Raw genomic sequence first — 18,289 nt, 5'->3', positions numbered from 1 at the left:
CTTCCACCTACAATTTGGTCTCCTGCTTCTTCTTCCCTCCACCCCTGATACATATATCCTCATTGTCAATCTTTCCTCACTCATTCTCTCCACATGTCCAAACCATTTCAACACACCCTCTTCTGCTCTCTTAACCACACTCCTTTATTACCACATATCTCTCTTACCCTTTCATTACTAATTCGATCAAACCACCTCACACCACATATTGTCCTCAAATATTTCATTTCCAACACATCCACCCTCCTCTGCACAACCCTATCTATAGCCCATGCCTCGCAACCAAATAACACTGTTGGAACCACGATTCCTTCAAATATACCCATTTTTGCTCTCCGAGATAACAGTCTCGCCCTCTCCCCCACCCTGTGACTCACTTCTGCTTCCATGGCTCCATCTGCTGCTAAATCAACTTCCAGATTTCTAAAACACTTCACTTCCTCCAGTTTTTCTCCACTCAATCTTACCTCCCAATTAGCTTGTCCCTCAACCCCATGTATATATGACTCACTTCTGCTTCATGGATCCATTTGCTGCCATGTCCACTCCCAGGTATCTAAAACACTTCACTTCCTCCAATTTTTCTCTGTTCAAACCTACCTCCCAACTAACTTGTCCCTCAACCCTGCTGAAACTAATAGCCTTACTTTTATTCCCATTCACTCTCAATTTTCTCCTTTCACATATTCTTCAAAACTCAGTCACCAATTTCTGTAGTTTCTCACTCAAATCAGCCACCAATGCTTTATCGTCAGCAAACAGCAACTGACTCATTTCTCAGGCCCTCTCATCCCTCACAGACTGCATACTTGCCCCTCTCTCCAAGACTCTCACATTAACCTCTACTTACCACCCTATCCATAAACAAACTGAACAACCATGATAACATCACATATCCTCCTGCAGACCAATCTTTGCATGGAATCATTCACTTTCCTCTCTTCCTACTTGTATACATGCCATACACTCTTGATAAAGACTTCTCAGCTATTCTTAAGAACTTCCACAAAGCATCTCTATCAACCCTATCATATGCCATCTACAGATCCATAAATGCCACATACGAATCCATCTATTTTTCTAAACATTTCTCACATATTCTTTAAAGCAAACACCTGATCCACACATCCTCCAATACTTCTGAAACCACACTGCTCCTCCCTAATCTAATCCTATGTCCATCACTTCACCCTCTCGATCGATACCCTCTCATATACCTTACCAGGTATAATCAGCAAACTTATACCTATGTAGTTTAAATACTCACCTTTATCCCCTTTGCTTTTATGCAATGGTACTATACATGCACTCCAGCAATCCTGAGGTCCCTCATGATGATCCATACATACAATGAATATCCTTACCAACTACTTAACAACAAAATCAACTCCTTTCTCCATAAATTCAACTGCAATACCATCCATTCCAACCGCCCTGCTGCATTTCATCTTACACAAGGCTTTCAACGTCTTCTTCACCAAACCACTTTCCATGACGCTCTCATTTCGCATACCACCCTGACCAAAACATCATATATCTGCCACTCTATCATCGAACACATTTAACTATCCTTCAAAAGACTCACTCCATCTCCCCACTTCATCACTACCTGTTATCATTTCCCTTTTGCCCCCCTCACCAATGTTCCCATTTGTTCTCTTGTCTTTCTCACATTATCTGCCTCCTTCCAAAACATCTCTTTACCCTACCTAAAGTTTAATGATACTCTCTCACCCAACTCTCAATTGCTCTCTTTTTCAACCCCTGCACCTTTCTCTTGACCTCCTGCCACTTTCTCTTATACATCTCCCAAAAATTTGCACTCCTTCCCTGTAAGAACCACTTAAATGTCTCTCTTTTCTTTTTCACTAGCAACTTTAATTCTTCATCCCACCACTCACTACTCTTTCTGATGCCATCTACATCTTCCAGTCCCTGGTATCATGAAATGCGAATAATCTCTGGGTTTCTGCCTGACTACTGTCAATGAGAGGGAGAGCTCTGGCAGTAGTTGTACTGGTCCCTCCTATGGCCTTTCCCTCTTTGTTAGACCTTCCTCTTTTTCCATCCACTATACCAATATTTGTGGTCTCTCTAGTAACCTCTTCTCAGTTGAACATCTGTGTAGTACCTCTTCTGATATCTTACTTCTATCTGAGACAGTTTTCTAATGATGTTCTCACTAGTTCTTTTTTCATATCTAACTATAACCTCCACTCACAATTCCGGTTCAAAGGTGGTGTCTGTGCTTATTCCAACATCAACACACCTGCTTGACTCAAGGACCTTGAGTCCCCAAACTTTGATGTTATGTGGCTCAAGGTCTGTCTCCCTACTACCACAATTTTCCCTATTGCTCTACTAATTCTACAAATTTTATTTCCTTCTTCGGCTATCTAAACTCCTGCCAAGCTGAGATCCTCTACCTTGGGAATTTCAACATTCACCATGGGGAATGGTTGAATTCCTCCCATACAAATGGTGGAGGGATTGAAGCCCTCATATTCTCCACTCTCAATTATTTAGAACAAATTATCTCCAATCCTACCCATATTCCTGACCACTGTGACCACTCTCCCAATATTCTGGATTTGTTTTTCACTTTTAGTCCATTCCTCTGTAAACATACAATCTTGCCCCCAATTGGTTCACCTCCTCCTCTAGCAGCCCCTTCTAAGCGTAAGTACTGGCATCTCAACAAAGCTGACTGGAATAACTTACGTAACTTTTTTCTGACTTTCCTTGGATAAATTACTGTCTCTTATGTGATGATGCTTCTCTCTCCCCACCTAACGCATAGCAGAGGTTATTCTTGCGGGAATGGACGCTTTTATCCCCTCTTCCAATCCATGGTTCAGTTATTCCTGTCCTGAGGCCATTCAGGCAAGGGATTAAGCATATTGGGCTTGGAAAAATTCTCCTTCTTCTGGCTCCCATTCAGCTTTTATCACTCCCCATAATCACTGCAGCATATTCTCCATGAGACAAAACATTCCTTTATTCAAAGGAAGTGTAATAACCTCTCCTCATCATCCAATAATATGTCTTTCTGGTTTTTAGCTATGAGAGTCTCTAACAACTTCTGTCGCTCTAAATTTCCTTCACTTTTCTGTCCGGATGGCGCTATAGCTGTCTCTCCTGTAGACAAAGCAACTGTCTTTGGTTCCTGTTTCTCCTCTAACTCCACCTTGGATGACTCTAACATTCTTTCACCTGCTGATGGTCCTTTTACTAATCCTAAGCCTCTTGCCATTATCTCTTTTCAGACTGTCCAAAAAGCACTTCTTTCTTAGGACACAAGCGAAGCTTATGGTCCTGATGGCATCCATCCCTGTGTACTGAAAGAATGTGCTTCTAAACTTGCACCTGTGCTTGCTCATCTGTTCCATTTCTGTTTAAAAACCAAAACTTTTCCTTCTCCTTGGACGCATGAATTGATACATCCCATCCCTAAGAAGGGTGATTGTTCTGACCCCTCTAATTATCGTCCTATTGCTTTGACATCTACCATTTCCAGAGTCTTTGAATCCCTCCTCAACTCCCATATCCTTAAACAACTCAAAAATAATAGTCCTCTCTCTGATCAGTAAGGCGAGATCCATTGGTGATATTCTATCCTATCTTACTAATGGCTGGGGAGTCATGCAGTCACCATTGACATATCTAAGGCTTTCAACAGGGTATAGCATCAGGGTCTCATCTTTAAGCTCCCTTCTTTTGGCTTCCCTCCCTCAATGTGCTCCTTCATATCTATCTCTGTGGTTGTTGATAGATCAGCCTCCCCAAATTTCTCCATCAACAGTGGTGTCCCTTAAGGTTCTGTCCTGTACCCTACAATTTTTCTCCTTTTTTCAATGATTTCCTCTCCTCCACAAACAATCCAATGCACTCATATGATGATGACTCAACACTGCATTCATCCACATCCTTCAATTCTGCTCCCTCTTCTTTCATTCGAATTGCAGTGGGGTAGACAAAATCTAGTTATACTTCATGCCTCCAAGACCCAATTTCTTCACATCTCTCTATCGAAAACCCCTCATAATTCTCATCTCTCCTCGTTTGACAGTTCTGTAATTCCACCTCTTGACTCAATAAACATACTTAGTATTAATGTAATATCCACTATTTCTTGGAAACCCCACATTACAGGAATAGCTAAGGCTGCCTCTAAGAAACTGGGTGTTCTGTTTAGATGTTGAAACTTCTCTTCTAAATCGTTGCTCTGTTTATACAAGGGACTGATTCGTCCTTGTATGGAGTACTGCTCCCACATCTGGGGTGGTTCTAGCTCTGTATCCTTATTTGACAGAGTTGAGTTGAAAGTGATCCAACATATAACTGTCCTATGCTAACTTCCAAACTTGACCCCCTTGCCCTACGCCACAATGTTGGTTCACTTTCCCTCTTCTATAGGTGTTACTTTGGCTTTTGCTCTTGAGAGCTGGCTGCATAAGTACCCCCATCACTAGCTAGACCATGAAATACTTGGCAAGCTGCTGCATCACATGATTATTGTGTGGTCATTGGCAACTCAAGGATGGATCCTTTTGATACCTGCTTCTTTCGCTACACGTCAAAGCTTTGGAACTTTCTACCTTCTCATGTGTTCCCAATAACTATGACCTGGCACATTTCAGAAGACAGGTCTCTCACTTCCTCCAAAATTTGTAAATACTTTCCTTTATCTTTAATCTTTCCATTTCATGATTCTCTCTATATTTCAATTAAGGCCTGGCCTTGATGTGGACTTTTGTGCGTGACTGGAGCCTTCAACATAAAAAAAACTCCCATTCCTCACCCACTCCCCTCACATAATTTACTCTCACCTTTTGACAATTTACACTTAATCTCTCCTGGTCTTTCTTCACACAAGTCTCCTTTCCAAGCTCACTTACTCTTACCACTCTCTTCTCCCCAACTTTGTTTCCTCTTTTTCAAAAACCTCCTCAAATCATCAACCTTGTTTCCACAAGATAGAAATCAGACATCCCACTAGCTGCCCCTCTCAACACATTTACATCCAAAAGTCTCTTTTTTATACATATATCAATTAATATGTAATCTAATAATGTCCACTGACACATAAGTATACTTGTGTATACGTATCCCTCTTTTAAACCAGGTATGCCCAATCATCAGTCTTTTTTCAGCACGCAACTCTACAAATTTACCACCATTCATATTAACAAAACTGAGTACCCCTGTGCCCTAATCATACCCTCAACTGTTACGTTACCTTCGAGTTAAATACAAACATCACTAACAACCGCCTTGTACACCAAACTGCTGACACGCTTACTCAGCTGCTCCCAAAACACTTACCTCTCATAATCTTTCTTCTCATGGCCAGTTGCATAAGCATCAATAATCACCTATCTCTCGCCATCCATTTTCAGTTTTACCAAAATCAATCTAGAATTTACTTACTTACACTATCACACACTCCCACAACTCCTGCTTCAGGAGTAGTGATACTCCTTCCTTAGCTCTTGCCCTCTCACCAACCCCTGATTTTACCCCTAAGACCATTCCTTCCCTTTACCCTTAAGCTTTGTTACACTCAGGACAAGAACATCCAGGTTTCTTTCCTGAAACATACTACATATCTCTCCTCTCTTCTCATCTTGGTTACATCCACACACATTCAGACAACCCAGTCTGAGCCTTCGAGGAGGATGAGCTTTCCCCAATAGGCTCCTTCTTCTGTTTCCTCTTTTAGAAATTGAAATACAAGAAGGGGAGGGTTTCCATCCTCTCGCTTCCACCCCCTTAAGTCGCCGTCTATGACACGCAGGGAATATGGAGGTAGAATTCTTTCTGCCCTACCTCTGGGGATGCCACTTGAAAATTGTGAACAGACTTAGAAAGGAAAACCAACTGAGGTGGTAAGAGGTAAATGGGTTACAATATATTCACAAGCATCTACACCTGTGGCCACATAGAGCGAACCTAGAGCAAGGATTAAATCCCGTATTGGTCCTTAAGGAAATGCGCTTGTATGACCATTTGCCCCAAGCAGCTAAATAGTATCTGTAGTTTTCTTCTACAAATAAGGTGCTCTTGAGAAAAATGTCATTTTCTAAAATGGCAAAAATTAAGTTGAGTATGCAAGGCATTATCATGATTTTTTTCCTTCTACCAATCTTCCCTTACAAAAACTATTTCATCTGCTGCTGATGTATATTAGGATGTAAATCACAAAGGTGATTTAGCAAGGCAACCTGCATTCTTTTCTAATTAGATTTTGAATCTTCTTTAAAAAGGAGATGAATGCTTCATTTATGTGACTGTCAGCATGTAGAATTCTCCAATGAAGGTGATGATTAAAGATGAAGATGAAGAGATGTTTTATAACAAAAGTGTTTGCAAAAGATTCTACATGCAGCACCGCTCTGAAGGTGTATGCTGGGATATATGATGTAAGCAGGTAGGTTATTGTGCAACAAATTTGACAAAGAGTTCTTAAACATATGTAAACTACCTTTTTCACCACTTGATTGTGAAACATATAAAAAAATTTCTGACAAATAGTGTAGAAATTATTCAAGGGATCATCTAAGTTTTCTTATGGTTTCTTTATTGTGTGATTAATTAGTAACTGTAGTATGAATCACTGGAACTATACCTCACTGAGGTCTTCATTAGTTAAGACCTCAAAATTTGATGATGTCATTAATAAATCAGCATCAGAACAGCCAGCTGTTGTACTTGTTTCCTCAACTCCTGTATCCTTCTCTTTCCCATGCTGTCTATGTCTTATCTGACGTCCATACTTCCGGGCCACTTCACTTTTATAGATTCTTTCCCCAAGTTTGAAGGATGCATCTGTCATGGAGGGTGCAAACTTCCTTTGATTAGTATTCTCTTTTAAGTAAGTCATTCAATCTAAGTGTATTGTAGTGTTTTCTCTGAGAAAGTCATTCACTTCAAGTGCATCACTCAATCTGGAATTCATTTATTGAATAAGACCTGTCAAATTTTGAAATATTCCATACAGCTGGCAAAGCTCTTCTGAAGCATCAGCCAATTGTAAAACTAAACTCTCTTCATGATCCAGATTGTAGCTCAGAGTTGAGAGAAAAATCTCACCAAATTCTAACGCAACACAGTCACCTGCTTTTGAAGCAGATTCATATGTTCATTATTGCCTGTGCTTCAACTGTAAAGTTACTCTGTGTCTAGAGACTAGTAGGTAGCTAACATTATACATGAATAAGTAAGTTATCCCAAAAGACTGCCAATTCCCAGCTATAACAAGCTTCAAACTGCAGTGGTGGCAGCACAGGGGGGAAAGGGGGAATTGAAGCTCCCCATTTTGAAAAGCAGGGAGTTCAGCTCCCCATTTTGTTTAAACTTCCTTGTATAGAACTGCAGTTGCCTTCAGACCCCTGGCTTTTACTCCTGTGAGCCCCCAACTTTAAAAGCTGCTGCCATCCCTGAACTGCAAATACTTGCAGCAATTTGAGCCACAAGATAATTTAGTTCAGCAAAGCTTATGTTCATCACTTTTTCCCAAAGAACTGGTTGCCAAACATCTGCTTTCCATCTGAGACTGCATCAGAGAACCATCTTCAGATATAAATCAATACCTGAGCATTGACCTTAAGGCTGGCAGATGAGAGTGAACATTATAAGGATGGTAAACACAACATATTCAACAGCATTTTGTTTGCAATGCACATCAGGTTTTAATGAGTGATATGCAATCCTTACAGAAGGTCTAGTCACTTTAATTAGTTATATCAGAGAATATCTATACAACAGTAGAACAGTGTTCCAAATGCTACCTGAAGACCAGCTAATTGTTCCAAAAAATTCTGTGTGAGAAAAAACATGTCTATGACTCTTTACTGGCATAAAGGTGATTATCAAGTACAATCTATGAAAAAATGTACTCCCTGCACTAACCTGCTTAGAATACAAAATGTGGTCATGATGATCCTGATGGACAGTTATGTAAAGAGCAATTCATTTACATCTTTTTTATGTTACAATAAAATTTTCTAGTGATCCAGGCATTACTAATGACACCTGAAGCTGTGGCGATAAAAAATCATTGACAAAATGTTAAATCATTCAACATGAGATGCTTTGCTTGGAATGTACAAAATGGCTTACCACACATAATACTGACATAATAATGCAAGATGGTAGATGATCTAATCATCATGAATATGTAAATTAGTTAACAGTGTTCACTGCACTTATGAGGAAATGCAAACAGCAAGGAGATTACTTGGGAAATATCATTTCCCTGAAATCTCTTACCTTCAAAACAGGTTGTTCCAAGGCTCTTAATTTTCTATGTTACACATAACAGCTTCTCCCACGTTAGTGAGGTAGCATCAAGGATAAAATGAACAACCTCATCCGCATGCATCTACCTCCTCGCTGTACTGAATAGCATTCTGAAACCAGCACTTACCATCAACAATTAAACTCCACAGACTATTCCAAGGTTTACCTTGACCATTTCACATGTCCCAGTTCATCATATTGACAGCATGTCACCCCTCCATACACTAAAATGATCTTCAAGTCTTCTTTGCTCCATCCTCCATCTCCTTGTTCTCCCCCTCCCTTGCTTCCTTAACTTCTGACATGCAAACCCCCTTAGTCAGTCCTTTTTCACTCCTACTATCCATATGTCCGAACCATTTCAGCACACCCATGCCAGTTCTCTGAATCAAACTATACTTACTGCCACATCTCTCTCTTATGCTTTCATTCTTTACATGCTCAATCTGCTTCACACCACATTTCATCCAAAGGCAATCTATTTTTCACACATCCACCCTCTTCCACTCTTTTACCTAAGGCCCAAGAATCATATCCATATAACACAACAACACTGTCAGGACTATTATACCTTCAAATGTACTCATCTTTCCCCGAACAGATGCTGAAATTTCCTTACACATGCTTGCTATTGCACCCTATGACATTTCAACTTTTATGATTCCATCTGTTGCCATGTAAACTCCCAGTACCAAGGGCACTCTACTCCCTTCAGGTCTTCCCCATTCAAACCTGTTTTATCCCCCTGTTGCCCCTCGTTACCTTACTCTTGTTCACATTAACTCATAACTATCCTTTCACATGCTCTTTGAAACTCTGCCACGAGCTTCTGGGGCTTCTTTCTGGAGTCTGTCATCACAGCCATATCATCTGCAAACAGTAACTAATTCATCATCTATGCTCCCCCACCAGATCTGACCAATGCAAAAAGGCCCTTGCATTACCTGTCTCACCACCCTGTCCCATAAACAGACTAAACAATTATGGAGACATCACACATTCTTGATGTGAATTCACTTTAAATAGGTAACACTTACCCTCTTCCCTTTCTACCCACACGCATTCCTTACTCTCCCAGTAAAAACTCTTCCCTTGTAATCTTCCATTTACCACATACATTCTCACACATTCCTTGATGCATCTGTCAATCATATCATAAGCTCATCAGCTTTCTCCAGACCCAAAAATGCTACAATTAATGCTCTAGGTAGTCTCACAAGAATTCTTCAAAGCAAACACCTGGTCCACACACTCTCTGGAAGCCATACTGCTTGTTCCTATTCAGATGATATGTGTGTGTCAACCTCTCGGTCACTACTTCTCCATACACCTTAATCGGTGTAAATCAAGCCTCCATTTTTGTCCCCCTTGCTTGCATGTGAGGGTGTTGTACATGTATTCTCCTAGTCCTCAGGTACCTCACCTTGGGATATACAAACACCGAATAGCCTGATTAACCAATTAACAACACAATCACCCATCTTCTTAAGAAATCTATCTGTAATCACATCACCACTGCCACTTTGCCAGACTTCACCTTAAGCAAGGCTTTCATTACCTCCTCTCTTTTCACTAAACTACTAGCCATTTTTTCTTATACTGTCTTGTCCCACACATGCCACATCTGCTACCTTATCATCTAACACATTAAACAGTCTTTCAAAAATACACATTCCATTTCTTTTCATCTCTTTTTTTACCATGAAGACTTTCTCATTTGCTCTCCTCACTGTTCTCTCCATTTCTTTTGTTCTCCTTACAATAATCACCTTTCAAAACATTCATTGATATTTTCTCATCCCATCTTTCATTTGCCTTCATTTTCATCTGTAACTTCCTCTTGACCATCTGCTACTTGCAACTTCTTTTGTACTCCTTTCAAGCACTCACACTCCTTCCCTGCAGATGCTATCCATACAGCACTTTTTTCTCAATTGCTAGTAATTCAACTTCCTCATCCCTTCACTCACTGCCTTTTCTCATATGTTCACATTCCACCATCCGCATACCACACTCTTCACTGGTACATGTAAGAACTACTTCCCTAAATACCCTCTATTTATCTTTCTCTCGTTTAATTTACTCTCATCCTGTACTACTCTTTATCCAATCTTCATCCAATCTCTCTTGGTGTGTCTTCACACAGGCCTCTTTTCTAAGCCCACTTACCAAATATAAACCTTTTAGTGAATATATCAGTGAAATATCAAACACCTAACCCCCTCATTCTGTTGTAAACAATGGGGAATTGATTCTTTAGTGCAGAGTTTTTCAACATAGATTCAAGTATTGCTACTTTGAATGTAATGCTAAAAGTCTATAAGCACCATGAATTTCTAAACAGGAGAAGTGGCAGACAAGTTAACATGTTAGTAATAATTTTTCTAACTTTATAATCATGCTATCAACTATTATCAACAGTGAATAAGTAAACAGAAATTTCTAAAACTAAGGGAATTGTCGTTAAAGTAACCAGTATCAAGATGAATTTTGTCCTTCAAACAGATATCTCAACATATGTTTGGTATGAAGAATCTTTGAATAAAAGAAAAATAAGCTGTTAATCAAAACTGGATGAAATAATATGATCTTTCTCATTGGTAGAAACTACTTATCATTTCAGTGATACCTTTAAATCATTGATAAAAACTGATATCTCAAAATCAGTTGTCAGCAAAGAAAACTGGGATTTCCAGTTTTACTTTCTTATGCTAGAGTTTTTGAAGCCCTACCTGTAGGAGGGATTTTAAATGAATTACTTTAAATATTCAAAAAATTTATTTCTAGTTACCATTACAGCTGGTTTGCAAGATGGCTGGCAAGACAGAAGAACAGTCTCTGTTGCTTCCATCATCAGAAACACAATTTTCAACACCTTTACATGTGGTTGATTCAGTATCAAAAGGCAATGTGACAGCAGACAGAGCAACAGCATGATCAGGAAATGAGACAGGACAGGGCAATGCCTCACCTACTTTCATCCAGTCCACCTGAAACAAATATTTAAAGCCATCACAAGATCTATCTCCATATAATGATTTTAGGATACAAAAAGCCTAAAAATCTTTTAAAAAACTAGCACACAGTACCATGTGAGGATGAGGGTTAAGAGAGCACCAAAAGAGGCTGCTATGACGATGTGTGGCATTTTAAGGTTTCACTTCAAAAGGAGAGGTACAGTGTGGTAGAATGAAGATCTAAGAAAATTGGTTAAGATCTTAGAAAATTGGTTGAGTTGAATAGAGTTTGGAAGAAGCTGAATCTCCCGGAAAAATTGGAATGTATGGAGGGGAAAAAGTGCAGAATACAATGTTATAATATATGGATGGACCCAAGGAGGTTATAATGAGTAACCAGGTGAGTGAGGGGGGGGGGGGATTAAAGAGTGTGTGTGGAAAGAGAAGTCAGTGCCCATAAGGGCTAAGATGGGTAAACCTGGAGGTATAGTTGCTCCAACAACATTGTGTGAATGTGAGTCTTGAGCCATGAGTTTGATGTACTGGAAATGAAATGCCCAGGGATAATCTGTAATGTGAGGTGGGTTGATCACGCACGGAATGACAGCGTTAGAAAGAAGGGTAGTAGTAAGCACAGCTGGATTGAGATGGCTGACCAGGGCATGCAGATATGGTTCAGGCATGTGGAGAGGATGAGCAAAGGAAGACTGAATAGCACCATCCATGTGTCAAATGGAGGAAGAAGGGGGAAAGGGGAAACTGAGATGATATGGGATGAAGTGAAGGATGCTTTGAGGTATCCATCCCTAAACATTTTTGAGGACAAGAGCATGCATTGAATGAAGTAAATATAAAGATAAGGGATGTGTTGGAAATGATGTGTCTAAGGACAGATGTGGCACGAAGAGGGTTGCTTAAATAAGACATGACAATGAAAGAGAGAGGTTGTGGTAGTAGGATAAGTGTGTACAGCAGAAATACAGAGGGTGTGTGAAATGGTTTGAACATATGGTTAGCATGAATGAGGAGAGGATGACTTAGAAGATATACATGTCAGAAGAGGAAGGAATACGGACATGGTGGAAACCAAGGATGAGGTGGAAGGATGGAGTAAAAGATTCTTCGAAGGTTCAAGGCCTGAACATGCAGGGGGGTGCTAGGTGTGCAGAGAATAGAGCCAATTAGAGTATAAAGGGATTATGGGATGAACTAGGGCATGTAAAGCAGCTGAAGAAAACCATGGAAAGGTCTGTTGTGCCTGGTTGTGGATACAAGGTTCTGGTTTTGGTGCATTATACATTACAGCTAAAGAATGGATATGACCAAATGAGGCAATTTCTTTATCTCTTCCAGGTACTACCTTCCTAATATATATATGGAACCATGGAAGTGGAAGTGGGTCAAAGGGTGGGGGAGGGGGGAAAGGTTCTGGGGGCAATGAAGAATGTGTGGAAAGAGAGAGCATTATCTTAGAGAGCAAAAATGGATATGTTTGAAAGGTAAGTAGTTCTAGCAATATTACATGATTGTGAGGCACGGGCTTTAGATAGGGCAGCGAGGAGGAGGGTAGATGTGTTAGAAATGAAAAGTATGAGGACAATATGTGCTGTGAAGTGGTTTGATCAAGTAAGTAAAGAAAGAATAAGAGAGATGTGTGGTAATAAAAAGAGTGAGGTAAAAAGAGCAGAAGAGGGTGTGTTGAAATGGTTTGGACATAATGGAGAGAATGAGAGAGGAAAAGTTGACATAGAAAATATATGTGTCAGAGGTGAAGAGAACAAGAAGTGAGAGACCAAATTGGAGGTAAAGGGATAGAGTGAAAAAGATTTTGAGTGATTGGGGCCTGAACATGCAGGAGGGTGAAAGGCACGCATGGAACAGAGTGAATTGGAATGATGTGGTATACTGGAGTCAGAGTGCCATTAATGGACTGAAACAGGGCATGTGAAACATCCAGGGTAAACTATGAAAAGGTCTGTGGTTCGTGGATGTAGATAGAGGAGCTGTGGTTTCAGTGCATTACACATGACAGCTAGAGAATGAGTGTGAGCGGATGAGCCTTTCTTTGTTTCCTGGTGCTACCTCACTGGTGCAGGGGGTGGCAATACTGTTTCCTGTGGGGCGGGTTGGGGTCTGGAATGGATGAAGGCAAGCAAGTATGAATATGTGCATGGAATATATGTAGATGTATGTGTATGTCTGTGTATACATATGTACTGGATTACGTGTTCATTGATATGAGTGTAAAAGAGAGACGTTTGGATGTAGATGTTCTGAGAGGGGCAGCTAGAGGGATGTCTGATCACAATCTTATGGAGGCAAAGGTGAAGATTTGTAGAGGTTTTCAGAGAAGAGAGAATGTTGGGGAGAAGAGAATGGTGAGAGTAAGTGAGCCTGGAAAGGAGACTTGTGTGAGGAAGTCCCAGGAGAGACTGACCATAGAATGGCAAAAGGTAAGAGCAAATGACATGAAGGTAATGGGGGGAAGAACGGAAAGTATTTAGGGAAGCAGTGATAGCTTGTGCAAAAGATGCATGTGGCATGAGAAAGGTGGGAGGAGGGCAGATTAGAAAGGGTAGTGAGTGGTGGGATGAAGAAGTAAGGCTATAAGTGAAAGAGAAGAGAGAGGTGCAGGGAAGTAGTGCAAATGACTGGGAGATGTATAACAGGGAAGTAGTGCAAATGACTAGGAGATGTATAAAAGAAAGCAGGAGGAGGTCAAGAGAAAGGTGCAAGAGGTGAAAAAGAGGGCAAATGAGAGTTGGGGTGAGAGAATATCATTAAATTTTAAGGAGAATAAAAAGATGTTCTGGAAGGAGGAAAATAATGTGTGTAAGGTAAGAGAACAAATGGGAACATCGGTGAAGGGGGCAAATGCCTTCACAGAGATGCATGGCAGTGGTCATGTCTGTCTGGATGCTGATGACAGGTGCTCTCTCTAATGTGAATGCCTTCTGATATCTGTAGTCTCCTCCAATCACTACAACTAGTAATGGTTTTGGTGTTATTCACTATAATCTCCCTTGTAAGTCTCGTTCCATACTTTTGTGCATCATGATGTCTGCTTCTACCTTATTGTAAGTGGAGCAAGAGGCAACAGCTCAGGGTGCAGGATATATGTCCACTGTAGTTTATATGGTAGGGCTGATAGTTCCCAATATTGCTTTGGTACTCATATACCGCATTGGTATGATTCAAACTTCTAGAGCAATCTACCATATCATTGTTCATTGTGAGCAAACATGTTTTTGGATTGCTGACAAGCCCAACCTACCCTCAACTTTCTATATTACCACCTTGTTTAATAATGTTCTGTGTTTCTTCAATTGTAAGTTTTTCTATTTTTCTGTTCCCATATTTTGTAATTAGTTTGTAACTCATACCACCCTTTATGATATCATCAATTTGCTTCGCTTTTAGTGTTTTACCTTACTTTATGCACTATGTACTGTGTTTTTTCCGAGTGTGTTTCTTACTTGTACTTTGTATCCAGGTTTTGTGACAGCTTTTTTCTCTTTTTTGTAGACTTTTGATAATGCCTCTGTGAAGGTGAAAGCTTGAGTGAAATAAGAAAGAAGACTAATAACTCAAAATATGCTGTTATATCTAACTCTGTGTGCGGGAAACAGCAATTACGTTTGATGAAATAAATAAATATATATAATATAATAATGTAGTGAGTGGTGGGATGAAGAAGTAAGATTATTAGTGAAAGAGAAGAGAGAGGCTTTTGGACGGTTCTTCCAGGGAAATAGTGCAAATGACGGGAGATGTATAAAAGAAAGAGGCAGGAGGTCAAGAGAGAGGTGCAAGAGGTGACAAAAAGGGCAAACAAGAGTTGGGGTGAGAGAGTACCATTAAATTTTAGGGAGAATAAGATGATGGCGGAATGCTTGCATAGTGCCACTGTGCAAAGGCAAAGGGGATAAGAGTGTGTGCTCAAATTACAGAGGTATAAGTTTGTTGAGTATTCCTGGTAAATTATATGGGAGGGTATTGATTGAGAGGGTGAAAGCATGTACAGAGCATCAGATTGGGGAGGAGCAGTGTGGTTTCAGAAGTGGTAGAGGATGTATGGATCAGGTGTTTGCTTTGAAGAATGTATGTGAGAAATACTTGGAAAAGCAAATGAACTTGTATGTAGCATTTACGGATCTGGAGAAGGCATATGATAGAGTTGATAAAGATGCTCTGTGGAAGGTATTAATAATATATGGTGTGGCAGGCAAGATGTTAGAAGCAGTGAAAAGTTTTTATCGAGGATGTAAGGAATGTGTAAGTGTAGGAAGAGAGGAAAGTTATTGGTTCTCAGTGAATGTAGGTTTGCGGCAGGGGTGTGTGATGTCTCCATGGCTGTTTAATTTGTTTATGGATGGGTTGTTAGGGAGGTGAAAGCAAGAGTTTTGGAAAGAGGGGCAAGTATGCAATCTGTTCTGGATGAGAGAGCTTGGGAAGTGAGTCAGTTGTTGTTCGCTGATGATACAGCGCTGGTGGCTGATTCGTGTCAGAAACTGCATAAGCTGGTGACTGAGTTTTGTAAAGAGTGTGAAAGAAGAAAGCTGAGAGTAAATGTGAATTAGAGCAAGGTTATTAGGTACAGCAGGGTTGAGGGACAAGTCAACTGGGAGGTAAGTTTGAATGGAAAAAACCAGAGGAAGTGAAGTGTTTTAGATATCTGGGAGTGGATTTGGCAGTGGATGGAACCAAGGAAGCGGAAGTAAATCATAGGGTAGGAGAGGGGGCGAAATATTTGGGAGCGTTGAAGAATGTGTGGAAGGCGAGAACATTATCTTGGAAAGCAAAAATGGGTATGTTTGAAGGAACAGTGGTTCCAACAATGCTATATGGTTGCAAGGCATGGGCTATGGATAGAGTTGTGCGGAGGAAGGTGGATGTACTGCAAATGAGATGTTTGTGAACAATATGAAGCGTGAGGTGGTTTGATCGAGTAAGTAATAATAGGGTAAGAGAGATGTGTGGTAATAAAAAGAGTGTGGTTGAGAGAGCAGAAGAGGGTGTTTTGAAATGGTTTGGTCACTTGGAGAGAATGAGTGAGGAGAGATTGACAAAGAGGATAAGTGTGTCAGCGGTGGTGGGAACGAGGAGAAGTGGGAGACCAAATTGGAGGTGGAAAGATGGAGTGAAAAAGATTTTGAGTGATCTTGGCCTGAACATGCAGGAGGGTGAAAGGCGTGCAAGGAATGGAGTGAATTGGAACGATGTGGTATACCTGGGGTCGACGTGCTGTCAATGGATTGAACCTGGGCATGTGAAGCGTCTGGGGTAAACCATGGAAAGTTCTGTGGGGCCTGGATGTGGAAAGGGAGCTGTGGTTTCGGTGCATTATTACATGACAGCTAGAGACTGAGTGTGAACGAATATGGCCTTTGTTGTCTTTTCCTAGCGCTACCTTGCACACATGAGGGGGGAGGGGGATGTTATTCCATGTGTGGTGAGGTGGCAATGGGAATGAATAAAGGGAGACAGTGTGAATTGTGTGCATGTGTATATATGTATATGTCTGTGTGTGTGTTTAAATCTTCTTTTTTTTTTTTGTTTTGTCGCTGTCTCCCGCGTTTGCGAGGTAGCGCAAGGAAACAGACGAAAGAAATGGCCCAACCCACCCCCATACACATGTATATACATACACGTCCACACACGCAAATATACATACCTACACAGCTTTCCATGATTCACCTCAGACGCTTCACATGCCCTGATTCAATCCACTGACAGCACGTCAACCCCAGTATACCACATCGATCCAATTCACTCTATTCCTTGCCCTCCTTTCACCCTCCTGCATGTTCAGGCCCCGATCACACAAAATCTTTTTCACTCCATCTTTCCACCTCCAATTTGGTCTCCCACTTCTCCTCGTTCCCTCCACCTCCGACACATATATCCTCTTGGTCAATCTTTCCTCACTCATTCTCTCCATGTGCCCAAACCATTTCAAAACACCCTCTTCTGCTCTCTCAACCACGCTCTTTTTATTTCCACACATCTCTCTTACCCTTACGTTACTTACTCGATCAAACCACCTCACACCACACATTGTCCTCAAACATCTCATTTCCAGCACATCCATCCTCCTGTGCACAACTCTATCCATAGCCCACGCCTCGCAACCATACAACATTGTTGGAACCACTATTCCTTCAAACATACCCATTTTTGCTTTCTGAGATAATGTTCTCGACTTCCACACATTCTTCAAGGCTCCCAGGATTTTCGCCCCCTCCCCCACACTATGATCCACTTCCACTTCCATGGTTCCATCCGCTGCCAGATCCACTCCCAGATATCTAAAACACCTCACTTCCTCCAGTTTTTTCCATTCAAACTTACCTCCCAATTGACTTGACCCTCAACCCTTCTGTACCTAATAACCTTGCTCTTATTCACATTTACTCTTAACTTTCTTCTTTCACACACTTTACCAAACTCAGTCACCAGCTTCTGCAGTTTCTCACATGAATCAGCCACCAGCGATGTATCATCAGCGAACAACAACTGACTCACTTCCCAAGCTCTCTCATCCACAACAGACTTCATACTTGCCCCTCTTTCCAAAACTCTTGCATTCACCTCCCTAACAACCCCATCCATAAACAAATTAAACAACCATGGAGACATCACACACCCCTGCCGCAAACCTACATTCACTGAGAACCAATCACTTTCCTCTCTTCCTACACGTACACATGCCTTACATCCTTGATAAAAACTTTTCACTGCTTCTAACAACTTGCCTCCCACACCATATATTCTTAATACCTACCAGAGAGCATCTCTATCAACTCTATCATATGCCTTCTCCAGATCCATAAATGCTACATACAAATCCATTTCCTTTTCTAAGTATTGTGCTTGTAGCATGAGAAGAGTGGGAGGTGGGTTGATTAGAAAGGGTAGTGAGTGGTGGGATGAAGAAGTAAGATTATTAGTGAAAGAGAAGAGAGAGGCATTTGGACGATTTTTGCAGGGAAAAAATGCAATTGAGTGGGAGATGCATAAAAGAAAGAGAC

General features: G+C 40.8%; 1 protein-coding gene across 2 annotated transcripts in view; it reads right to left on the bottom strand.

The window, feature by feature from the left end:
* Positions 1-18,289, bottom strand: part of LOC139762807 (uncharacterized) — a 129,728-nt gene that overhangs the window by 19,776 nt on the left and 91,663 nt on the right. For both annotated transcript variants that reach the window (XM_071687965.1, XM_071687971.1), the window contains exons 5-6: positions 11,093-11,291; positions 6,629-6,828 (exon numbers count right to left, since the gene is read on the bottom strand). In XM_071687965.1, coding sequence (XP_071544066.1) covers positions 6,629-6,828; positions 11,093-11,291 — 399 coding nt within the window. The remainder of the gene's footprint in view (positions 1-6,628; positions 6,829-11,092; positions 11,292-18,289) is intronic.

This window comes from Panulirus ornatus, chromosome 3 (assembly GCF_036320965.1).
Source record: "Panulirus ornatus isolate Po-2019 chromosome 3, ASM3632096v1, whole genome shotgun sequence".
Lineage (NCBI taxonomy): Eukaryota > Metazoa > Arthropoda > Malacostraca > Decapoda > Palinuridae > Panulirus > Panulirus ornatus.
Note: the sequence above shows the minus strand (reverse complement) of the source record. Positions and strands in the feature narration are given on the sequence as shown.